This window comes from Lithobates pipiens, unplaced genomic scaffold, assembly GCF_037356315.1.
Source record: "Lithobates pipiens isolate NorthernLeopardFrog02 unplaced genomic scaffold, aLitPip1_a1.2 Scaffold_1, whole genome shotgun sequence".
NCBI lineage: Eukaryota > Metazoa > Chordata > Amphibia > Anura > Ranidae > Lithobates > Lithobates pipiens.
In genome coordinates this window covers 155,509,440-155,536,190 of record NW_027507685.1, presented here as the reverse complement: position 1 = coordinate 155,536,190, position 26,751 = coordinate 155,509,440, and the positions used below count along the sequence as shown (strand labels likewise).

The following is a 26,751-nucleotide window of genomic DNA, read 5'->3' as shown; positions in this document are numbered from 1 at the left end:
AACCTAAACTGACTTTTGGAGAAAATATATATTATATATATATATATATATATATATATATATATATATATATATATATATATATATATATATATATATATATATATATATATATATATATATATATATATATATATATATTATTTATTTTTAAAGAAGACTACCCTTCTAAATAAAATTCTTTATAACATCTAGTATTTCATCGTTCCATCCTGAATATATATGTACTCTAAAACAAAAGTGTGCAGCATTTTAGGATCCGCGTTAATCCTCATGTATTAACTTTTTTTGTTATCAATATAAATGGATTTTTAAATACAGCTTACCTGTAAAATCCTTTTCTTTGAATACATCACGGGACACAGAGCAGTTATTCATGACTATCTGGGTTATACGCTACCTCTAGGTGATTTGACACTGGCAACCAATAGCAAGAAGGTTCCTCTCCTATAACCAACCCCCCCCCCCCTCTATACGGGAATTACTTCAGTTTTGTAGCAAGCAATGAAGAGTCCCAGGAGAGAGGGCAGGGATCTCTGTGATGTATTCAAAGAAAAGGATTTTACAGGCAAGCTGTATTTAAATTTGCCATTATGCCCAATATAAATATAAAATCAAATATGCCTCATAAAGCCGAACAGATGGTTTTTCTTCTCTTTTCACCCTCCGGACGAGCTCCACTATGGAGTTGATCCAAGTGGTGTCCAAGTTTAGGCCCAAGTACATTAATACTTGAGTGGAATGAAGGTTTGATTGTTTATATTCAGAAACCAGCCTAGGTGTTGTAAAATCTGTACGGTCTTTAGGATGTTTTGGACCAGGACGGGACGAGATTGATCCTTTAAAATAAGATCGTCCAGATATCCTACCACAGCAATTCCCTGGGATCTTAGGACCGCCAGCACAGGGGCCAGAATTTTTGTGAAGACCAGAGGGGCTGTGGCCAAACTAAACGGCATAGCGACGAATTTAAAATGGCGCCCTTCTACCGCGAAACGTAGAAACCGTTGATGCGGCATGCAGATGGGCACATTAATGTATGTGTCCTTGATATCTATGGACGCCAAGTAATCCCCTTTCTTTAGGGATGTTATCACTGAGCAGGTCCATTCCATACGGAAAGTTCGGACACTTAGGAACAGATTGAGAGACCTGAGGTCCAAAATGGGCCTTACCTCCCCCATTCGGTTTCGGCATGGTGAAAAGGTTTGAGTAAAACCCTTTGAACCTCTCCCCGTGCGGGACCTTGATGATTACTCCCTGCTTTTGCAGATGCTCCAAGGCTAGGAGCAGACATTTTCTTTTCTCTGGTTCCGCCGGAACCCTTGATCTCAGGAACCAAGACAAAACTCCCGAAACTATCCTGTAACCTGACGATATGACGGAAATGACCCACTTGTCCTGGACCTGTTTTTCCCAAGCATCCAAAAATAGCTGAAGTCTTCCCCCCCACCGATAAGAGCGGGGGCGTCCCTTCACAGGGTAGACTTGGAACTGGGCTTGTTTGGCCTTTGAGTCCAGGGTTTTTTCTGACCCTGCGGTTTTTAAAACCAGACTGGGGCCGTCGATATCGATTGGGAGAAGAACTAGGTCCAGGAGCACGGGGAATCTTAAAGGAGGGACGCTTATTCTTCCTATTAACAGGGAGCAAAGCACTTTTCCCACCTGAGATCTTTTGGATATACCTATCCAGATCTTCGCCAAACAGGCATTCACCATGAAAGGGAAAAGGTGCAAGAAGCTTTTTGCATGGTGTTTCAGCCGACCAGTTTTTTTAGCCACAAGACCCTGCGCATATGCACAGACAGAAGTGCACAGCGAGACGTCTGCTGCAAAGCGTGAGGTTCGATAATTCCTCTGTAGCTTCTCCTTAACAAGGAAGGTTCCTGACCAATTTCTTAACACGATCCTTTAAGGACTGGCAGATGCCAATAGCTGCTACTGCTGGCTGAACAGCCGAACCAGCTACTGTAAAGGAGGCCTTTAGCAAGGATTCTAGCTTTTTATCGGCTGGGTCCTTAAATACCTGGGCGTTATCCACTGGGCAGGTCAAACTTTTAGTTACTGATGAAATGGCGGCATCCACCAGAGGTGTACCCCACTTCTTGAATTTCTCCTCCATAGGATACAAGAGGGGAAACCTTTTTGGAGGTAAATATATCCTGTCAGAATGATCCCACTCTGCATAAAATCACTTGTTCTAATAACGGATGCACAGGAAATGCCTGGGAACCCTGCCGAGGTCGAAGAGAACCCAAAGTAGAACAGGAGGGTAGTCTCCTGAACTGGGGTAATTTAAACCCAGCTCGAACCATCTCTGTCAGAGACTGAACAAATAATTTTTGGGAATGGGAGGCTGAGAATGGCTCCTCTGAGCTAGACTCCCCCATTGGGGAGTCCTCAGCTTCTCCTTCTTCCCGATCCTTTGCGACCAGATCCTCCTCCCACTCCGGGTCTGGGTCCCCTGGCCCTGCCTGGTTATTAGAGTCCTGATGCTCAGATGACTTACCATCGGGATCAGGCTCTGGAGAGGGAGATCTGTTACGTTTTCTCCCTGCTTGTGTTACCGAGGATATCATAACCGCTATCTTACCTTCAAGGCCAGCTAAGGCAGACGCCAAATCATCTTTAGTAACATAAGCTGAGGCAGGGGCACCAGCCGTGGCCACAATGCCTGACAAATGTAATGGCTCTGTTAGGCCAGAAGCCACAGGACCTTCAGGGGAAACTGGAATAATATCCTCAAGAGTTTGATCTCCTGGTTTTAAAGGAGGTACTCTTAACCATGTATTGGTCTTGCTCCCTGTTCCTCTTTTCCTGGAAGACATTGCTTACAAGTTTGGGAAGACAGCACTCCCTCTGAGCTTCTAACTGTAATCCAGTATACAGCAGCCATTACATTTTAACACCGCCCCCTTTAACCTGATGCAACTGTGTCAAAAAAACCTGCGGACTCAAGTGCTCAACAAACTCTATGCCTTCACGTGCACACCAGGTAAACTGCCTTTTTAAAAGGTTCTAGATGGCGCCAAACAATCCGCGTGGAAGGCGTGGCATCCGGACGTACACCGCAAGCGGTGCCAAAATATGGCGCATGCGTGCCTGAAGACCACCGACCATGAGACTAAATCACATCAACTGAGCACGCGTACGACCGTAAGGCCACAGCGCATGTTCGTACGGCACCGGCGTCTCTGCATGCACAAGCGTTTCATCGTAATAAAACACACAGCATGGAAACATTCTGTAACAGCTTTGAGAAAGACACAGTAACAGATGGGAACACAGCAATCCCAGGAGGGAGTACTCACCAGTCCACGCTGCAGGACCTGAAAAGACAGGCCTAATCTTTCCCCATCACGGTGGATAGTGCCTCTGTGGACCTTCAAGGACCGGGTCCCCCATTTTGGGGTCCACACCCTTGGGCCTGTAAAGAACCCTTTGGGTTTATCTTGGGCAAATTAATGACCAGAATACCACTATCCAAGGGTCCAGCACCAAATAGGACACATTACAAGCAAAACCTCGTTCTTGCATCAAGGCTCGGGTACCATTCCTTTAGCTTCGTGCCATCCGAATGGATCCGATTACAACCTCCTCACTGGAACACTCAATTGATGAAAATTTTAAGAGCTTCACATTCGTGACCATCACCTGAAGACACTGGCGAAAAAACTGAGGTAATTCCCGTATGGGAGGGTTTATATGGGAGGAACCTTCTTGCTATTGGTTGCCAGTGTCCAATCACTTAGAGGTAGCGTATAACCCAGATAGTCATGAATAACTGCTCTGTGTCCTGTGATGTATGATAAAGAAATAAGGATATATATTTTAAAAGGAAAAAAAAAAAAAAACAACATTGTCTCGGTTGGTATCTTTAAAATTTGTATTTCTTTTTTGTATTATTGAAGTCAATATGACTCATTGCTGCCTCCAGAGAAAGCTGGGCACTTGAAATTCCGCAAGAATGCACTCCAGCACATAGGAGTACATTCTCTCTGGATTTTGATTTACAGCTGTTGAGGTAGATATCAATGAAGCACAGTGACATCACCTGAAAAACTCATGGACAGCTTTCTTTTTTTTTCCAATAGGCATTTACAAGCAATATGACCAAGCGGTGAGTGCTTTTAACAAAGCGGACCTTTAATCATCTGCTTTAACCATTCCCTACGCTATCTAAAAAATAAAAAAATTAAAATTGGCTTTATTTTTGTAAACAGAGTAATTGTATCAGATAAGTACCAAACATATTGTTTTGATCTCTTGGCTAAGGCCCCCTTCACATGGAGTGGATCCGCTGGACAAACTTCATCCCACTGAGCAGGCGGATGACAGGTCCACCCCCGCTCATTATGCTGAGATGGACCCGTCAGAGCCCCACTGTCCTCTATGGCGAGTCCTCTATGGACAGCCTGTCCATTTTCATCCGATCAGCCTGCCCATAGAAGTCAATAGGTGGCCTGCTCGAATCTGCCTGAATCATCCCTTACCTGCATAAGCAGATTTTTTTTTGTGAAGGGGAACCTTTTAAACACCTGTCAGATTTTTATGGCCGTCTTGTTAGGGAGTTTCATTCTCATTCGTTCCATTTAACATTGTCACCAAAAGTGATAAAAAATACCACATTTTTGTTACCCCCAGAACAGTAAAATCTTCCAATTAGAACACTAGTTCTGGTTACAACCAGGAATTCTCTGACTTCTTGTATTGGCTATAGAACAAGTGAAGAGAAAGTGAATGTAAATTTCCCCAATGGGACACAGAGGGAGGAAAAAATAATCCGACAGGCCTTCCCTCAAACCAAAATGAAAAAAAATGTCTTTAGTTCTACATTAACCGATTGCCACCCACCCACCAGTAGAGCGGCGCAGCCTAGCAGGGTATTCAGGCCCATCGTAAAACTGTCACCCTCTCCATTCAGAGAACCAACAGATACCAGTCGTAAATACCTCAAACCACAGAGTGCAGACAGATTAGTATGGTTCTGAAACTTCAGCATGTTTCATAAATTCCAAAGTAATCATAGCACAGCCATAATATGGACATATTTAGTTTCCTCAGATAATTTCTAACATTTCAAGTCCAGATACCCCTATGTCAGGTCATATGGGAAGCCACTGGGACTCCTTAATCCTCCTAGGTAACCCTGAAATGGGAAACCTATCATGTGTGTACTTGTTTTGAAGCAAATATCACGCTGATCACTAAAATGGATATCTGCAGTCTATAAACAGTAGAGAGGCAGAGATATGTAACACAAAGTGTACCTGGGACAGGGTCATGAGTGTAGACACCTCCCAGCAACCAACCCCTAAACAAGATGACCAGACGATTGGTCACTGGTTGCTGTCAACACCCCCTTTGATTTGATAGAAAAGAGGAGAGGCCAAGGCAATGGTCAGTTCTCCTTTTACCATCCAAGCAGGAACATCTGCCAAGTTTGAGAATCGATTACCTTTTCTCATCGATCGAACGCTGATCAACCCTCAGACATTAATTGCAAGTATTCTTCCTTCCCAATTCTACCTTTATTTCTTTGTGGCTGTATATTGTCTTTATTTTTTGAAACATCCTTTTTCTGTAAATGTTTTATTCGCACCAACCTTGACCTTTTCATAATAAACCCTTATGTTGAAAAGTGTTAACCTTGTCTTTAAAGCTCTTGATGCAAACTATAAAACGAACCTGTCTCTAAAAAGGGCGCTACTGTGGTAGAGTAAGGCACTGAGCAGACCTGTCTGTGGTGGCAGTGTGTTGCAGGCGCTTATTCTAAAATTATAATTGGTATTGCTAAAATTACAAGTCCCCCCGGCTCTGTCTTTGAAAATGGGGGTGGTGGCAGTTAAAGAGTTAATTGTGTAATTAGCCCAGCAGCAATCGCTCTCAGGCTGCCCGCACCTAGATTGTGGTCCCGCAAGCTGAAAAATCTTTGTGCTGGGTGCAGCTGAGTGTGGCATTGTTACGTAAGTGACAGCGTGGAGTGAGGTTGGCCGCTTCTTCGTTGCCAGTTAGCGAGGAGGGCAGGGATCTGACACCCGCGTTCGTCACAACGAGGCCTCAGGTACCACCCCTTTAGGCCTCAATGGCACTGTAGATGGATCTGGTGTATGGAGGCTATTTAAATCCAGCATGGATCCTCTGGAGTTTCTCAGAGCACACCTTCACTCGTGACCAACACCTTTAGACACTGGCAAAAAACAAAAACAAAAAAAAAAAAAAAACACTGCTGTGCTCCTGGAAGGAGGGGTTATATAGGGAGTAAACTTCCTTGATTGGGTTTACCAGTGTCAACACCTGAAGGTAGCTTATAACCAATTAAGTAATTACTTAAGGTTCCGTGTCCCATGATGTACGATAAAGAAAAAATTATAAAGATTTTATTTGGGTACAGTGTTGCATGACTGCGCAAATTGCAATTAAAGTACTGCAGTGTTGAATAGCAAAAAATGCTCTGGTCATGAGAGGGCTAAAACCTTTCCGAAGGTTAAGAGGTTAATTTATGTCCAGTGTAGAGCATCCTGGGGAGAAAGTTTATATGCAGGTTGAGGGCAGGAAAGGCTTTAAGAGAAATGAGGTTCACTGAGTTTAAATGCGACAATTACTTCTAATGGAGACCGGTGCATTTTGGGGCAAGAATCATGATACCTTTACTCACTTGCCACTGATAAAATGGTAAGGCATACAAGTAATGTGAAGGATGCACAAAAATCAATGTGCAGATAGAGCTTGCCCTAATAATTGTGTCAGGTAAAAAATCTTAACTACATGAATAAATAAATATATCGAATAAATATATCAAATAAATGTGCATTTATAAGAAAATAGAATTTCTACCAAGTATGTGGATGCTGTAAATAATAATGTTAAATAAATAACCACTATTGAATTAGGGAAAAAAAAATTATGAATTAATGAATGGTAATAAAGTCCAATATTGATGAAAGGCTTAAGTCACAAGTACCCAGACACATTTCTGTATCGTCCAGAAGACTAACTCCACATATGGATCATATAACGGATGGGGTATAGATGTCCACTCACCAGATGATGTTGCTCTACCTACCTTACGGCAGGGAGGATCATGCAGGCTTATGAGGTCTGCCTGACCACCTTGGGTTCTTTAAAACAGGTCCTACAGTGTCCTCCACTTCAGGACAAGATGTGGCTCCAGACGAAATAACCAGCAGTGCAGGAAAAAAGGAATAAAAAAAGGGCGATCACCTCGTCGTGTGATACCATAGGGTAATTTATACATAAAATACAACGGCTAAACAGTGGAAAAAACAAGTTAATACAAAAGTGGCCTCCTATTGCGTGCAACCGCAAAAGGCACAGCCTGGAGGAGATGAAAGCCACAAGACCCAGTTAGCATTTGTTCCACCAAAGCGTGACGTAGCACAACGTGTGTTGCAAACGTACGCGTTTCATCATGTGTAGCGATGTTATCAGAGGCTGGGAATCACGCCGCACCATCTCCATATATATCCCCCCCCCCATCCCAATCAGACAAAGGCTATTCCCAACATATTGGTTTACCAGTGGTATAAAAAAAAAATATATATATACGTTTCATAGGTAGAGGGGAACTGTATTAAAATATCTCTTTAGGCCTACACCTATGTAAATAATTAAACTAAATCAATAAATACATTAATAATAATATGATCAATTGAAAAATGATACTTGGACAATAAAAAGGTGAAGAAAACTAAATGTATGAACAGAATAAAATTAGGGATTATGTCCAAATTGCACTGATTCTCAATATTTAATTATTATTGCAATTGATATTAAATGTAAAAAAAATTTATTATATTTAAATCAATTAGACAAATCAATTAGACAAAAAGGTTATGGAATAGAAAATTTATTTTCAGTATCTCACAAAGCTGAGAACACCCCTCACATTTTTGTAAATATTTTATTATATCTTTTCATGCAACAAAAAACTGAAGAATTTACACTGTGCTACAATGTAAAGTAGTGAGTGTACAGATAACAGTGTAAATTAGCTGTCCCTTCAAAATAACTCTCACAGCCATTAATGTTTAAATCGTTGGCAACAAAAGTGAGTATACCCCTAAGTGAAAATGTCCAAATTGAGCCCAAAGTGTCAATATTTTGTGTGGCCACCATTATTTTTCAGCACTGCCTTAACCCTCTTGGGCATGAAGTTCACCAGAGCTTCACAGGTTGCCACTGGAGTCCTCTTCCACTCCTCCATGATGACATCATGGAGCTGGTGGATATCAGAGACCTTGCGTTCTTCCACCTTCCAATTTCAGGATGCCCCACAGATGTTCAATAGGGTTTAGGTCTTTAGACTTGCTTGGCCAGTCCATCAGCTTTATTCTCAGCTTCTTTATCAAGGCAGCGGTCGTGTTGGAATACTGCCCTGCGGCCCAGTCTCCGAAGGCAGGGGATCATGCTCTCCGCTTCAGTATGTCACAGCACATGATGGCATTCATAGTTCCCTCAATGAACTGTAGCTCTCCAGTTCTGGCAGCACTCATGCAGCCCCAGACCATGACACTCCCAACGCCATGCTTGACTGTAGGCAAGACACACTTGTCTTTGTACTCCTCACCTGGTGCCGCCACACACGCTTGACATCTGAACCAAATAAGGTTATCTTGGCCTCATGAGACCACAGGACATGGTTCCAGTAATCCATGTCTTTAGTCTGCTTGCAGGCTTTCTTGTGCATCATCTTTAGAAGAGGCTTCCTTCTGGGACGACAGCCATACAGACCAATTTGATGCAGTGTATCGTCTGAGCACTGACAGGCTGATCTCACACCCCTTCAACCTCTGCAACAATGCTGGCAGCACTCAAACGACTACTTCCCAAAGACAACCTCTGGATATGACGCTTCTTTGGTCGACCATGGAGAGGCCTGTTCTGAGTGGAACTTGTTCTGTTAAACTGCTGTATGGTTTTGGTCACTGTGCTGCAGCTCAGTTTCAGGGTCTTGGCAATCTTCTTATAGCCTAGGTCATCTTTACGTAGAGCAACAATTCCTTTTTTTCAGATCCTTGGAGAGATCTTTGCCATGAGGTGCCATGTTGAACTTCCAATGACCAGTATGACAGCGAGCGGTAACACCAAATTTAACACAGCTGCTCTCCATTCACAGCTGAGACTTTGTAGCATTAACGAGTCACATGACAAGGAAGGGAAAATGGTTAATTGTGCACAATTTGGACATTTTCACTTAGGGGTGTACTCACTTTTGTTGCCAGCGGTTTACACATTAATGGCTGTGTGTTGAGTTGTTTTGAGGGGACAGCAAATTTATACAAGCTGTACAACTACTTTACATTGTAGCAAAGTGTAATTTCTTCAGTGTTATCACATGAGGATATAATATAAAAATATGAAGGGTGTACTCACTTTTGTGAGATACTGTACCTCTATTGATTTAAACATAATTTTACATTTTAAATAATAAAACTAATACCCACAGTGTGGAACTGTTAGAAAATATAAATATTAGTGGTCTAGCATGGTTCCAGCTAAGCCAAGTGGTTTCCACATTATAGAAAATGCATATACATCAGGTTAAAGTTACTACGGTATATTAAAAATCAAAATTTATATTTAAAAATTAGATAGGAAACAATATCCAAATCTATATTCAAACCCTGAGGAGAGAGTCTGCACAGCTCATGGATCTAGCGTGTCTTTCTGTAAAACAGCCTAGTTCATATCTTTAAAATATATGGAAAATTGCTGGTCTGAACCACTATAAAAAAAACAAAATGGAATACACAAAGCTGCCAACACTGAAACAAGTGTTGGCCACAGAGGATTTTATCATACTCATTTGATAGACTCGTAAAAATAATGTCCTATTTCTAATATTTGGACTTCACCATGTCACTACACTTTATCATTGTATGTTGTCTTTATATTTCCAGGTTTAGACTACTGTTAATTTGTATTATAACACCTTCCCATACCAATTGCTGTGATATACATTTGGTTCATCACCTTCACAGTGTTTTAATCATTTTTTGATATATTCCTCATATCTTTACCCCTCCAATGTTGGTCAGGCTCGTCTATCCCACAAAAAGTAAGCAGACTAGGATCCCCATTATGTTTGATATGGAAATGGTTGGACACAATGCTTTCTAAAGCCATTTTTAATGTTGTTAAAGTGCTCCCCTAAACGTACTGATAATTTCCGCGTAGTGCGGCCAACATACTGTTGGCCACATGAACAAGGAAGCAAACAGGTGACGTTTACTTTGACAGGTAATGAGATTTTTTATGGGATAGTCTTTCAGAGTAACACTGTTCTATAGGGTTTGCACCTGCCTCAAGTGCAAAATCCTTTTTGATCCAGGAAAGCCACCAATTTCCTGGGGGGGTCCAGTACATTCTGCACTTATCTAATAGGTTTGGTGCCCTGTGTTATACAAAGTTGAATTTAGCAGGGAAGAGAGGTGCCAACACTGGGTCTCTCAATAAAATTTGCCAGTGTTGATGGACCAGCCTTTCAAGACCCCTGTAGTTATAGTTGAAATCTGTAAGGAAAGTCATACAATGATCTTCCCCAATAGGATGATCCTATCTAGACCCCACACGTCATCTTTGATGGCCTGTAAACTTAAAGGGTCATAGCCCTTTTCCTTGAAACTATCTATAATGCGGTCTGCTTGGGTACTAAACACATCCTCCGCTCTACAGTTCCGACAGTGTCATCATTTGCCTCTTTGGTATACCAGTCAACCAATTTGGGTGATGACAACTGTGCGTCAGGATGTAACCATTCCGGTCTGTATTTTTAAAATAAGTTCTCGAAAGGCTGGTCTGACAACACTGGCCAATTTTATTCAGACCCCCAGTTTTAGCCCTCCTTTCTGATGAACCCAACTTCGTATAATGCAGGGCACCAAACCTAAGATAAATTAGTGCAGAATGTACCGGACCCCCTAGGAAATTGGTGACTTTTCTAGACCAAAAAGAATTTTACTCTTGTGGTAGGCGCAAACCCTTTAGGACAGTGTTACGCTGAAAGAATATTCCATTAAAAAAAAAAAAATAAAAAAAAAAAAAAAAAAAAGCTTATTACCTATCAAAGTACGCATATCACCCATTTGCTTTCTTGTCCATGTGGCCAACAATATGTTGGACACTACACAGAAATTATCAGTACGTTTAGGGGAGCACATTAACATTAAAAATGGCTTTAGGAAGCAGTGTGTCCAACCATTTCCATGTCAAACCTAATAGGGATCCTAGTCTGCTTACTTTTTGTGGAATAGACAAGATTGACCAACATTGGAAGGGTAAAGATATGAGGAATCCCGTCTCACAGAATGAGACCTGCTGGATCCATGAGCTGTGCAGCTTCTCTCAAGGTTTGAATATTGATTTGGATATTAAGCGTTTCCCATCTATTTTTTTAAGTATACATTTTTGATTTTTAATATAGTAATTTCAACCTGATATATATATGCATTAACTGTAACTACATCAGACCACCAATTTATATTTTCCAAAAGTTCCACCCTGTGGGTATTAGTTTTATTATTTAAAATTATTATGTTTAAATCAAATCAAGGTATATTCACTTATTTGCATTCCACAACCTTTGTCTGATTTTAATATAATTAAATTTTTCACATTTAATATCAATTGTAATAATAAATATTTGTTGGGAATCAGTGCAATTTTTACATAATCTTTAATTTATTCTGTTCACTACATTTAGTTTTCTTCACCTTTATTGCCTGCGTATCATTTTTAGATTAATTGATCAAATTATTATTAAAAGTATTAATTTAGAATATATTTTATTGATTTAGTTTATTTACATAGGTGTAGTCCTAAATAGACATTTTAATACAGTTCCCCTCTGCCTATGAGACGTATATTTATACCACTGGTAAACCAATATGTTGGAAATAGCCTTTCGGTCAATACACAGGCATATACTCAACTTAGTGCATGGGTATGGTCACATTGCGTATTGTCCTTTTAGTATGGTAGAAGGTTGTCCCGTCTGGCATTTGGTTTGCACAATCATTGATTGATGTACAGGAGTGGGAGATGGGGTGGATGTATACGTTGATGGCCTGGCGTGATTCCCAATAACTGATGACATCACTACACATGACGAAACACACAAAGGTTGGAACACACGTTGCGCTACATCAAGAATTGGTGGAACGCACACTGACTCTGCTGTGGGTCTCGCCACTTCGCCTTTGCGGTTGCTCACAATAGGACACTTTGTATCAACTTGTTTTTGGCATTGTTTAGCCTTTGTATTTTATCAATAAAATTACCTTACGGTATTACACGACGAGGAGATGGTCCTTTTTTTATTTCTTTTTTCCTGCACCGCTGGTTATTCCGTCTGGAGCCACGTCTTGTCCTGAGGTGGAGGGCACCGTAGAACCCGTTTAAAGAACCCAAGGTGGTCGGGCAGACCCAATAAGCCTGCATGATCCTCCCTGCTGTAGGGTAGGAGGATCATCATCTGGTGAGTGGACATTTATATCCTATCCGTTATAGCATCCATATGTGGAGCTTGTCTTCTGAACATTATAGGAATTTGTGTTTGGACTTGTGACGTATGGTTTTCATAAATATTGGACTTTATTAACCATTCATTAATCTTTTCAATAATTCAATAGTGGTTATTTAACATTATTCTATACAGCATTCACGCTTTAGTAAGTAAGGATATTTATTGGTTTGTTGTTTGATTAATTAATCTTTCATCCACATACTTGATAGCAAGTCTATTTTCTTGTAAATGCACATTTATTTGATATATTTATTCACATAGTCACAGTTATTTACCAGACAATTATTAAGGCAAGAGCTGTCTGTGCATTAATGTGCATCCTTCACATGTCCCTCTCTGTATTGAACAGCAGCTGCCTGTATTTATATATACACAGGTATGGCTTCTTTGGCATGGGTAATTTACACAGATACAGTAATGTATCAAAAGGAAGCATGCAGTAACTCCTAACTCACTCCATCAGAAATCAGCTTTCGTTAACTAATCTGGTTGATGGTTATAGTTGCTGCAGGCTATCACGCTTTGAAATGAAATTAAGCCAAAAGAACACAGTCAAAACAGTAAAACAGGATCAATAGAAATGTGTTTTTTTTATTCCTAGTATGTATTGTGATTCCACGATTACCTTTTCTAGCTGTTTCTGCTGAGCAGAGAGGGAGGAGAGAGTCCGTTCCAGCTCTGTTACTCTCTGTCGGGTGGACTGTAACCGCATCACAAGATCCTCCACCTCCGCTATAAGAAAGGAAAGAAATAATAAATACAACCACAGCTCACAGAATAATCATAAAATCAATGTAAACTTCTTATGTTTATCCTTTCAGGAACTTCATGCCGAATTTGAACCAGATCAGAAAAGGTTCTATCACAAAACTCCCTTACTCTGTCTTGCATTCTCCTCGATTTGATGCTCTGGCCCTAGTGGCCAGTAATAAAGGTCTCATCTCTGAGGCATATACATAACTGTTAGATACATTCCTGCTGCTTAATAGATACCAGGGTGCCTTGACAAGGCTCTGTGGCTTAAGCATACATTTGCAAATGTGTGCAGACTAAACCCTGCTTTTAAACGCATACTGTTAGACAGGTTATTTGGTTGTCTGTGGGCTGGGTGATAAATTAAGCTTGGTTTTATTCTTGGCCTTGTTTGTATTCGTTGATGCCTGAAAAATTACTTGCATCTTACTGCAGACTTCTGGGAAAATCAGTGAGCCAATCACACAAGCAGGAAATTACATTTCTTGGAGGTATGCTGTACACAGAATGTGTACAGAACATCTCCAGGTAGCCATATTGCATTTTACAGAAAATAACAGTGGCTGCAAATTAAAAAAAGGAAAGATCATGTTTAAAACATTTAATTACGAGAGAGAGAGAGAGAGAGAGAGAGAGAGAGAGAGAGAGCGAGAGAGCGAGAGAGCGAGAGAGCGAGAGAGCGAGAGAGCGAGAGAGCGAGAGAGCGAGAGAGCGAGAGAGCGAGAGAGCGAGAGAGCGAGAGAGCGAGAGAGCGAGAGAGCGAGAGAGCGAGAGAGAGACGATTACCGTATATGTTCGAGTGTAGGCCGAGGCACCCAATTTTACCACAAAAAAAAAAAAAAACTGGGAAAACATATTGGACTCAAGTGTAAGCCTAGGGTGTTCAGTTTCCCACCTATCACAGACGAGAAGACGGTGAGGCTTTGTTACACTGGATGGCCGCCGTCTAGACTGCATGTCACAGCGCCGGGAGATCAAGTGCATGAGGCTGCAGATGGGCACAGTGACTTGAGTATAAGCCAAGGGGGCTTTTTCAGCATTAAAAAAAAATAAATAAAATTGTGCTAAAAAAAAAAAAAAAAACTCTGCTTAAACTCGAGTATATATGGTAGTTTATTGCAGAAGAGACAAAGCATCTCACTTCTCGCAATAAAAAACCCATCTGCATTTTTTTCCGCCATTAAATTTGAATTAAAGTCTATGTCTAGCCAAAAAGTGTATTTTATAGAATGGTGGATTGATAAGTCTTCAATAGAGAGATTCTCCCCCCCCCCCCCCAAACCCAGCTCTACCCTTTACAGTCATACAGGATTTTCTCCTGTACTAGCCTAGTTTACTCAGCAAGCTTTTCACAGTGTACATAAAAAATGGTTGCAATAAGTCAAATAAAGTCTTATATCCTGGAGGACTTCCAGCATCAAACGCTTCCCTCCACAGCCTATAACTGGTCTGCACCTTCTACTCATTGGATTTCAGTTCTTTTAATCATGAAGGCTAAGCATCACAAGTGGATATTCACCCAATTCCTCCCAAAAGATCCACTGTTTGCACCAAGGTTTAGGGCTCTTGAGAGAAGTATTGAGGAAGGGTGCTATGAAGTTTTCAGGAAGCTATGTACAGCACATAATCTGCCTGCTTTGCATATAGAAACAGCCTGCTGATGATGACAACATCTGAGTGATAAAGTATTTATACAAAAATAATTTTATTTTAAGATATCAGTGTTTATGGTGGGAGAATAGGGAACCAGGGAAGGCAAAATAGAAGTATATATTCAGCTTTAAGCATTATACTGAGTGGAGTGCTATAAACTAAACCCACAACAGTAAAATCAGTGTGTATATGCAGTAAAGCATGCTTGTTCTACTCACTGTGGAACCTAAGGGGTTAATTGTCTGCAGAGCATAAAAAAACTGCTTGATCCTGTATGCACAGATCCTCCCCTGCACAAGTCTGGATAAGACAGAACCATTGGAGTCAGGCTGCATATGCTCAGTTAAGTGTGTATTTCTACCAGGAGGATTTTTTATTTCTTGGGAACAGAGGGTCCGGTGCCCTGCAGCCTCATAGGACAGCTCAAACTGCTACAAGCTCACAAGAAAATCACAAATATTACAGGATTTGATACATACTGCCAATGAGAAAAACAGTTTATATTTACTAAAATAATTGCATTTCCATGTTCTGTGTACTGTAGGAGACCAGATATAGTGAATGCAGGGTCCTGGGTTTATTAATCCTAATTGCTGAAGAACTTCATCACCATACGCTTCTATGATTTGATTACGAAAGCTTAGACTGGGTACACGGTCAAGCTTTTTCTTGTTCAGCCAGTGACAGATTCATGTATCAACAGATCAAAATTCTGCCATTCCCGGCTGAACCGGACCAAATTCAGGCCATGTGTACCTAGCTTAACCACTTCCCGACTAGCGCGCAATGATGTACGTCGGCAGAATGGCACGGGCAGGAAAACTGGCATACAGGTACCGGTCGGGACCCTTGCGAGTCCGGTCGCAGGCCCCGCGGACTCGATCGCCGTGGGTATAGCCGTGATCGCCTCAGGGGGAAGGAGAACGGGGAGAGGTCATTGTAAACAGCATCTCCCCGTTCTGCCTAGCAACAAGTGACACTGATCTCTGCTCCCTGTGATTGTCACTGTGTTCACTAGCCCCCCACAGTTAGTAACACACCCCTAGGACACACTTAACCCCTACACTGCCACCCCGATTAACCCCTTCACTGCCAGTGTCATTTACACAGGAATTAGTGCATTTGTATAGCACCCATTGCTGTATAAATGACAATGGTCCCAAAAATGTGTCAAAAATGTCAGATATAATGTCGCAGTAACAATAAAAATCACTGATCACCGCCATTACTAGTAAAAAAAAAAAAATTATTAATAAAAAATACCATAAAACCATCCCCTATTTTGTAAACGCTATAAATTTTGCGCAAACCAATCAACAATCACTTATGTAGAAGAATACGTATCGGCCTAAACTGAGGGAAATGTATGTATGTATATATATATATATATATATATATATATATATATATATATATATATATATATATATATATATATATATATATATATATATATATATATATATATATATATATACGGTATATATATATTTTTTTTTTTTTTTATTAAAATAATGAGTTTTTTTCAAAATTGTCGCTTTTTTTGTTCATAGCGCAAAAAATAAAAACCGCAGGGGAAAAAAAAAAAAAATAATAAAAAAAAAGATGCCAATTTGTCTGGGAGCCACGTCGCACGACCGCGCAATTGTCAGTTAAAGCGAAGCAGTGCCGAATCGCAAAAAGTGGTCTGGTCTTAAGCCAGCAAAATGGTCCAGTCTGAAAGTGGTTAAAAAGGAACTGCAGTCTGCTCACATAATTTGTAATAAAAACATCTTTGTCATTCTGAAGGTTCCCTCCAACCACTTTGCATATTATTTTATACATACTGTGATTCTGTACTTGCCAAATATTCTGCAGAAAATTTCCTCCACTAAGTCTGACTGCAGCCATTTTAACTGTAGGAAGCTGAAGCTGCTGCCTGTTCACTTCCTGGATTTACACAGAGGCACACCTGCAGCTCTCATTGGCCCTCTTAGGACTCATCCCCCCTCCCTTCCTGGCAAACTCACAAGAGAGTGAGCTGTGCATGATGCCATAAGCCTAGGCTAATGACCAGACAAGAAACAGGAAGTGGGCTGTATAAGGTATTTACTGGCAGGAAAAAAAAAAAAAAAAAGGTTTTACTATGCAAAAGGTAAAATGAGGGCAGAAGATTTAATAGATGGAAAGTTAAAAAATAAAATAAAATCTGAAGTTCCGCTTTAAGAGCTGGTGTAAAGTTAACCATTAGAGGACACATACCTCCTTTCTGACGTGCTGCCTGCTGTGTAAACGAGAGGGCGGTCTGCAACTCTGACTTTTCAGATACCAAAATTCCAATTGTCTGGATGTGAACCTGTGAAAAATCACTATTCATTACATTTAAAGTTTCTAAAAGAATGATGGGAAATTTATGAAATTTAAATTCTTTGGCTTCTCACCTGCAGCTGCTCTCGAAGTGCACCTTGCTCCTTCGAAAACTTCTGCTCAAACTCCTTTCGTTCCTGAAGGAAACAAAACAGATTTGGGAATTCATGTAAAAAGATGAAGAAAACACACACACAAAATTATATATATAATTTTTTTATATACAAAAAATTGGTTTTACCTTGTCCAATTTCTCCATAACATCTTGCTTTTGTTGATTCTAATTCACACAAAACATAAGAATTAATAAATAAAAAATAAAAAAAGCGTTGAGCACAGAATGCAGCAAAATCTAGCAGATGATGTGAAGCAGCACACTAGCCAGTTAATCAGTGATCTGAAAGAAAACCTACAATATGCCATTTGAAGTGTTCTTTCAATTGGGAGGCTTCCTGTATGAAGCACTAATTATTTCACTGAATCAACCACAGGCAGACATGCCTTTAGTGATTGGCTCCCAACTGTAATAGCCAATCACAATTTATAGGATGACGTGTAAAAGCTGTGCTAACAAAGAGTTAGCATTACGTTTATATATTGCCCAATAATTAAGTTATATTTTCTTTCCCCTTTAAGGTCGGTTATAGTTCTTATCTTGGACAACAAAATAACGAACACCTGTTGTTGTGCAGAAAAGGCAGTTTTGTGAACCCACAACAAGAAATGACAAGCACAGTTTTGGCAGATCAACAGGTATTTTTCTGCAGTGTCTGATTAGAAAAACTAGTAAAACTTTACTGAAATGTCAAAAAACATGTCATTCAACTATATGCACCACAGTTCGTTGTGAAGCGCTGCGGTAACGTGTTACACTGCAAAATGCAGACATACCTTCTTTGGAAAGCTACAAGACACCACAATGAAGCACTGTGGTGTGAACACGGCACATAGAAAACAAATGTATTCTATGTGCCCTTGCACTGACCTGAATAGCTCAATGGACATAGTGTGAATGAGCCCTTACAACCAACAAACGTTTCTTTTTTCCCTGTCTGAAGGCCAACAATGCAGGAGTAATCCAAATCTTCAAATTATGGGCGCTATGGTTAGCAGTAACAGGTTTAGCGCCCCTATCACTTGTCTCATACAGGCTGTTATGTCGATTTAGGGTGTAACGGATGTTGTACTCTGGGAGCACTTTGGTTTCTTACTCCTAGTATTTAAAGCGAAACTTCACTCAAAAGTGAATCTTCCGCTTGTTTGCATCCTCCCCCTCCACTGCCAAAATTGGCACTTTTTAGTGGGAGCAGGTACCTGGTTTTGAGAGCCATGTGCTCCCACTTCCAGGTCAGATTGCCACAGTAATCGTCATTTGGTCCCCTTCCCCCTGCAGCCTTGTGGGACACACACAGGTCCCGCAGTCTTCCAAGACTGCGGGACCATTCAGAAAGCACAGTGCGGCTCACGCAACTGCAGTAAGGCCAGAAGGCTTTACTGATGGCTGCTCATACCCAAGATGGCGGCACGATTGAAGCATCGGCTTGGGCATCACTGGATCCCTGGACGGGTACAGCAAGTGTCCTTAGATTAAAAGTCAGCAACTGATATTTTTTTTGGAGGGAGACTGGAGCTCCTCCAAGTTATATGGGATTAGAAAATATGGTATGAGTCAGTAGCAAGGAGCAAATAATTTAACTGATATTCCTACCAAATGGAGCATACGCAGCTTGCCCCCAAGGTTCTGTTCTATCAGGAGAAGATTTGGGGACTGCGGAAGAAGGGGAGGAACAGAAAAGACAGGATCAAAACGCCTTTTTACACAATGCAGAGGATTAACCCCTTAGATTCCACAGTGAGTATAACAAGGATGGGTTCAGGCACATTTGTAACTCCACGTGCTCAAGCACGCCAGGAAGCTTACACTGCACAGCGCTAATCACAGGCAGCGAGACATTTCCTGATGCGTGGCTGCACAGATCGGGAAATGTCTCACTGCCTGTGATTAGCGATGTGCAGTGTAAGCAGCACGTGGAGCTGCGAACGCGCCTGAGACCATTCTTAATAACAAGCATGCTTTACTGCGAATATAGACTGATCTCACAGTTGTGGGTTTAGGAACCAAAAATAAATACAATTATAAAGTATAATAAAAAAAAAATTTTTTTTTTAATATATATATATATATATATATATATATATATATATATATATATATATATATATATATATATATATATATATATATATATATATATATTTTTTTTTTTTTTTTTTTTTTTTTTTTTTTTTCCTGTCTGCAAAATCGGGCAAAACTGTCTAACTTTTTTTTTTTCTTTAAATCTGAGTGATATTTACCAGATTCACCCTTTAATCGTATATACAGTATTTATCCACTAATATTATATACAGTTTATCCCCTCTTAATAGTATATACCATATATCTCTCTCTGTTTTTCTCAGAGTGGATTAGAGATTTTGCTACCTTACCATATAGATGGTTATTTATATTTACCACTGCATAGAGATATTTAAAAATAAATTGCCTTTTTTTTTTTTAAACTTTACATATTAACTAAATTATAAACCACCCTTTTTTTAATTTTATTTTTTTAAGGTCATTAACTGATTAATCGAAACAATCAGCCAACTAATCTATTATGAAAATAATTGTTAATTGGAGCCCTACTTCTGACTTAATATTGTTTTTCGGGGGGGGGGGGGGGGGGGTTATTACTATTACTGTAATTTGGAAACCATTTTAGTTTTTTTGTTTTTTAATATACTAACACAACTGATGTCCACAAAGGATTCCACTGAAACCTATTCTTCATTGCTTATTTTTGATGTGGTAATTTAGGGACAAGTGTGGAAAAATAAATTCAGTCCAGTGTAAAGGTGCAGTACTACAAAGTTCCTCCCTATGAATTTCCTCCTGCAATTCTCCTCGCTGCACAAATTTTTCCTGCCTGGATCCGCCTGGTTCACAGATTGGCTCGTAGGTACCAAAGCAAGCAGCAGTGGTAGGAGATCACATGGGAGACTACATAGCAATGGATCTTGTTGCTGCACTACTCTGTACATGGACTGAAAAAAAATACTAAGATACTCCAAATGTAAAACAAAAACAAAAAAAAAACAAAAAAAACAAAAAAAAAAAAAAAACACAGCATTTTGTACAGTAAAGTACACATAAAATGCCAAGCTTTGTTGCTAAAACATCTGCAAGTTAGTCACATGGAGACATGCACCTGATAACAGCTGTACCACCAAACATGCTCTATGGACAACTTATACAAGGACATAAGTAGTAACACAAGACAAGGTCATACACATGCAAGAGGGAAAAAGACCAAAGTGACTCAACGAAACAGCGGTGTGTAGAGTCAGCACATGATATAGAGCACAGAGAGCAGTACACATAGGACTCTACGCGTTAGCATCGCTCTTCTCTTACCAGTTCATCCATCTTTGCACTGAGCTGTTTGTTTGTTAAATTACTGGAGTCCAAGGCAGCAGACAAATCCTGGAAACGAGACTGCAGCGCATGCATACACAAAGGAGAGTGGACAGATTGATAAAAGGAAAGGAAAATAAAAAAAAAGTTATACACACGGGCATTATAAGAGAGGACAACACTTTGTTCAATTATTCAATCCTACCTTTCAAATGATTAAGGGCCATGAACTTTTAGATGCCATGGCTGCAACTTTAGGTTATGTTAAGGACTCTGGCCCTAAATTGTGGAATTTTGTTTTTGGAAAGCATGGATGTATTTTCTATTCCTTTCTCATCCCTAATAGCTTTGCCTACACACAGTCCTGAACCTCCATATACAGTTGTGCTCATGAGTTTACATACACTTGGCAGAATTTGTAACATTTTAGACATTTTTGCTGCATCAGTGCCACAACACAACTCACTTTCAATAAAATAAATAAATACACACACACCTGAAAGAAGCCTCTGAATTTTTGGATTTTTTATTTTTTTTAAAGCGATGAGATCAAAACAAAAAACTCTATATATATCCATAGAGTTCAGTATTGAGAGTAGTAAACAAGGCCTATAAAGAAAACAACCCGTCCCAATTGTGAAGCATGGTGGTGGATCTCTTATTTTTGAGGGGTGTGGTCTACAGTGGCACAGTGTTCCAAATTTAGCTCAGGTGCATTCTATTTCCACTTATTATACCCAACATGTTTCTACAACTTGACTAGAGTCTACCTGTGGTAAATTCAGTTCATTGGACACAATTTGGAATGGCACATACCTGCCTATATAAAGGTCCAACAGTTAACAGTGCATGTAGGAGCACAAACCAAGCCACGAAGTCCAAAGAATTGTCTGTAGACCCCTGAGACAGGATTGTATTGAGGCACAGATATGGGGAAGGGCCATGAAGGACTCTCAGACCATGAGAAACAAAAATTCTCTGGTCTGATAAAACCAATGATTAAACTTTTTGGCCTGAATGGCAAGGGTCACGTCTGGAGGAAACCAGGCATCGCTCATCACCTGGCTAATACCATCTCTATAGTGAAGCATGGTGGTGGCAGCATCATCATGCTGTGGGGAAGTTTTTAAGTGGCAGGAACTGGAAACCTAGTTAGGATTGAGGTAAAAATTAATGCAGCAATGTACAGAGACACCCCTGATGAACACCTGCTCCAGAGCACTCTGGACCTCAGACTGGGACGAAGGTTCATCTTCCAACAGGACAAAGACCCCAAGTACACAGCCAAGATATCAAGGCAGTGGCTACAGGACAACTCTGTGAATGTCCTTGAATGGCCCAGCCAGAACCCAGGCATTAATCAGATTGAACATCTATGGAGAGATCTGAAAATGGCTGTGCACCGATACTCCCCATACAACCTGATGGACTGAGAGGTCCTGCAAAGAAGAATGGGAGAAACTGCCCAAAATAGGTGTGCCAAGCTTGTAGCATCATACGCAAAAAGATTTGGGGTTGTAATTGGTGCCAAGAGTGCTTCCACAAAGTATTGAGCAAAGGCAGGGAATACTTATGTATATGGGATTTTATTCTTCATTTTTAAATACATTTGCAAAGATTTCAAACAAACGTCTTTCACTTCTTTTGTCATTATGGGGTATGGTTTGTAGAATTTTGAGGAAAATAAAATTAAACCATCTTGGAATAAGACTAAGATAAAATGTGAAGTGTTGTTAAAAACCTTCCGGATGCACTGTGTGTGTATAAACATTTATTATAAACCAACCCCCCAGTGGAATTTATGATCTCTGACAAGCATGAATTACCACAGCTAACTAGGAGAGAAACTTACTTCTAATTCTGGACTCGTGGCTGAGATGATGTTCTCCCCATTTATATAGGAATTACTCTGGAAAGGAAATGATATTTTCAGGTCACAGCTAAGGTTCGTGAACACACACACACAAAATAGTCAGAGGGTAATTTTTACTTTGCTTTTATAGTGACACAAACATTCATAATATTGCAACTTACCCTAAAAGTTTATATATTATTCATATTGCAGGTATAATGTTTGGTTGGCCATGTCTAATTGAACATGTTTGAAAAAATGGTTTAAATTGGTAGAATGACTGTGAGGGCTAGTACTGTATACAGCTGAATAGAAGTTATTTTGTAATAGTAGAGCTGTTGCTGATACTGCAGACTACTGGATTCACTGAAAGAGAGAAGACCTGCTCTGAGTAAAAGCACTGTTTTTGTTTTTCATCCCAGCTACCAAAAATAAGCTTTGTAGGGTTTACTTCCTCTTAAAGATTTATTTTAAGGTAAGCATGCTTTACCATTCTGAGCTCAGTCTTTCAATTTTCACACGGCCTTGCTTTAAAAAGCCCAAGCTACAATACTCGCCGCCTCTTCAGCATGTCCTCCACAATAATTCCTTTCCACTAGATGTCTTTTCAAGACTAAGGACTTTCTGTGAATGCAGGGAACCATGGACCCATCCCAAAGTACGGCACTATGACACCCTGCACTTACAATGCACATACAATGAGGAAGTCCAAACTGAAGCTCTAACATGTGACTGGAACCAATATGGGTCCCAATATTCATTTTGCTTGGTCAGGAGTGCTAGCCTCCCTCTACGCTACCCATGAAATAATTTTTATTTTTCTCTACAATGCAGTTGAAAATTTCCCCCCGATTTCCTGTTTGGTAAAACCATTGTCACTAGGACACCAAGTGAGGGAATTCTCCTAAAAAGAGAGCCCCGCAAACCAGTAAAACACAACAGGGGTGCTAATCCTTCCTGAAACACTTTACAAACTCGTGCTTTAGTCACAGCTAAAAAAAATGCAACCCAATGGAAACCCTGGTCACAGAAGATGGTCTCGATCCTGATAAGGTGTGCACCACTCGGACATTCCAACGGGCCTTTCGTGATTCTTCCACATTCCAAGCCTAGTAGTGAAATAATTGGTTCATTCCCTTTGCGGTTTCTTCAAAACATTTTTCAGAATCTTCCTCCCCCTTCTAGTCAGTCATTCACTTTTTCCCTACATATGGTTTTCTAGCACACCACTTGTTGCAGGGTTATGGCATGTTTTTGATATGGTTTCAATCCTAGATATTCTGTATTTGAAAGCGTCTGTTAAGTTATTGCAATCTTAAACATTTTTGTATGTAAGCAATTGAAAACTTTCAATAAACAGGTATTTGACAAAAAATGTGCGCAAGCAAAAATTTCTACATGCAAAAGTTGTAGCAGATAACATACACTGAATGTGTCCTAATTTCAGATTTTTAAAATTACATGAAAAGTTGAACACAGCTCCACTAGCTTCACTGGCCTTTAGCGTGTAAGCACAACATATGCCACATAGCACTTTCTATTAAGAACTAAATTATGTTCCCTGGATGGAAACAGCAGGTTTACCTACTTGTGACACTAGTCCATTGAGTTGTTCCGAAAGCTGTCGCAAACTGTCCGTTGATGAGACAAACCTAGTAAATAGTACACATAAGTACAGGTGTAATTTTTTCCACCCAATTATAATATTAATAAAGTTTACTGTAAGAATTCATTTTCCTGCTATTGGGGCAACAAGCAGTTTTTCATCGTGCAGTCACCCAAATCAGTTTTGGGAGATTCTGGTTGATGCAACCATTTTTTTTGAGTGACCCACCAAAGAGATTTTCACAAACCAACTCCCAGCTTCTTCCAACCACTGCTGCAATTGTAATAAGACCCCTTTGTCCCCAATTTCTTTATTGCAATTGTAATGGGACTCCCTTTTATAATAGAATTTTTTACAAATACATTATAGCGAATTCAGACTAACACTAAGGCCCCTTTCACACTTAAACTAATCCTGCGACTTGGGACTGCAAAGTCACAGGACAAGTTGTACAAGTCGTACCCCATGATTTCCAATGAGTACCATCCATATCTGTGCAACTTCAAAGTATAGGCTCTTTACCAAGATCAGAGAGGGTGTCAGAGCACTACACCGCACTACTGATCACCACGCACACGAGCGGCTTGTTTCGCTGGACGTCATATGATGCCCAGTCAGGATAACCAATCCCCCACCGGCTGTCATTCTGTTATAGGCCAGGTGGGATCTGGTTAAGGAGGTGTGGGCTCCCTCCAGGTACACCTTCCCCTAATCTATCCATTCTTATATATGTGCTCCAACTGAGGAGACTCTCAAACTTTATAGAATAAGGATTGCAGTACACTAAAATGCAGTGACGTGGCCTCTGCAGCTTACACATGTATTTGCAAATGTGTGCAAACTAAACCCTTTGGTTTTAACATGAACTGTTAGACAGGGTTAATTAAGTTTGTTGCAGGCTGGCAACTGAGCTGGGAATTTTTGTTTGTTGTTTTTTTGACATGCATCGCCCTTCCATATACTCCTAGCTGCAAAGGCTAATTTTAGGTTGGGGTGGTTGCCATTTGTTTGTATGGTTTTCACTTTATAGCCATAAGCCAACATCAAATCATAATCTACTATAAAACAGCCAAGAAGGTGCCTCTGGGATTTTAGTATATTTTACAGAGGAACTCATTTTAAAATCATGTAATGCAGGACACATGCTGGGAAGCAAACACTTACCTGTTTCCATCTGATGTCACCTTTGGACCATCATAGTCATTCTGCTGAAGAACAAGAAAACAGGGGAATCACCAAAAGCAGGGAAGCAAAAAAAAAAAAAAAAAAAAAAAAAAAAAAAAGAAGATCAAAAAGCGAAACCCAGAAAAAGAGAGAGAAATGGACAGTACCAGCAAATTATCTTATTCCCAGCCACCACAAACCAGAGCAGCATGCTATAGCAGAGAGGACTCCCAATGTCAGAAGATGAAACAGGAAATACAAATCACCTACTTCATATGCCAAAACAAACACCATAATTGGTTGGAACATGAAATTGCGTTGTACTGGGTGTATCTGCTTATTCAGAGAGTGTTATTTAAGTTTCAAAACATCAGTCTGCCACTTTGAAAGCCCCCCAATACTGCTGTTTATCATCACATACTTTTTTCTATGTTCTGCAGTTCACTCCAAAATGAGAGAACACAAAATTTCACCCATATAAAAAAAATTTAATAACTCAAAGAGCAAGTGAACTTAAAGCAGCAAGGTTCCCTTTAACCACTTCCCACCCATAGGCCATCATGTGATGTCCTGGACTTTGAGTGGGGATACCTGAATGATGCCTGCAGCTACAGGCATCATCCAGATGTCTTTTTTAGCCAGTGATTCTGTGCAACATAAGAACAATCGTAGCTGCAGTTCAGCCTCTTGATCATTCCTACAGGTGGCGGGAGGGATGGTCCCCACTCATCTCTATGACCCTTGGAGGCCCAGGGGCGACGTTATGAGGTCATGTACAGGCCAGCGGAAGTAAACAAAACAGAGTATGCAGCTGGAAAGGCGGAGAGGGGGTTTTTTTGTTTTGTTTTTTTATCTCAGCCTTTCCAGCCTGAAGGAGAGATATGGGGTCTAATTGACCCCACATCTCTCCATAAAGAAGACCTGTCATGCACCATTCCTATTACAAGGGATGTTTACATTCCTAGTAATAGAAATACATTGTATTTTATTTTTTTTTTAAAAGGGGGAAAAAAAAAAAAAATTCACGTAAAATAGAAAAATATAAAGCGCCTGCGCACAGAAGTGAACACACATGCAAGTCATGCCCACATACGTAAATGAGGATCAAATCGCACACGTGAGGCATTGCCTCGTGCATTAGAGCAGAAGCAACAATTCTAGCCCAAGACTTCCTCTGTAACTCTAAACATGTAAACTGCAAAAAAAAAAAAAATTTAAGTATTGCCTATGGAGGTTTCTAAGTACCGAAGTCTGGCGCCAGGAGCGTGCGCAATTTTAAAGTGTGACATGTTAGGTATCCATTTTCTCGGAGTAACATCTTTCACATCATACAAAAACAAATTGGGATAATGTTTTTTTTTTTTTGTTTTTTAATT

At 40.1% G+C, this 26,751-nt stretch overlaps 1 protein-coding gene across 12 annotated transcripts in view; it reads right to left on the bottom strand.

Moving 5' to 3' along the window:
• GOLGA2 (golgin A2) overlaps window positions 1–26,751 on the bottom strand; it is a 121,288-nt gene that overhangs the window by 45,670 nt on the left and 48,867 nt on the right. For 5 of the 12 annotated variants that reach the window (XM_077478738.1, XM_077478740.1, XM_077478746.1 and 2 more), the window contains 9 exons: window positions 25,376–25,419; window positions 24,194–24,257; window positions 22,606–22,662; window positions 20,754–20,834; window positions 19,008–19,067; window positions 17,541–17,579; window positions 17,374–17,436; window positions 17,195–17,288; window positions 13,173–13,279 (listed from right to left, as the gene is read on the bottom strand). In XM_077478738.1, the coding sequence (XP_077334864.1) occupies window positions 13,173–13,279; window positions 17,195–17,288; window positions 17,374–17,436; window positions 17,541–17,579; window positions 19,008–19,067; window positions 20,754–20,834; window positions 22,606–22,662; window positions 24,194–24,257; window positions 25,376–25,419 (609 nt within the window). The remainder of the gene's footprint in view (window positions 1–13,172; window positions 13,280–17,194; window positions 17,289–17,373; window positions 17,437–17,540; window positions 17,580–19,007; window positions 19,068–20,753; window positions 20,835–22,605; window positions 22,663–24,193; window positions 24,258–25,375; window positions 25,420–26,751) is intronic. The other 7 variants (XM_077478739.1, XM_077478747.1, XM_077478745.1 and 4 more) reach the window with 3 other exon arrangements.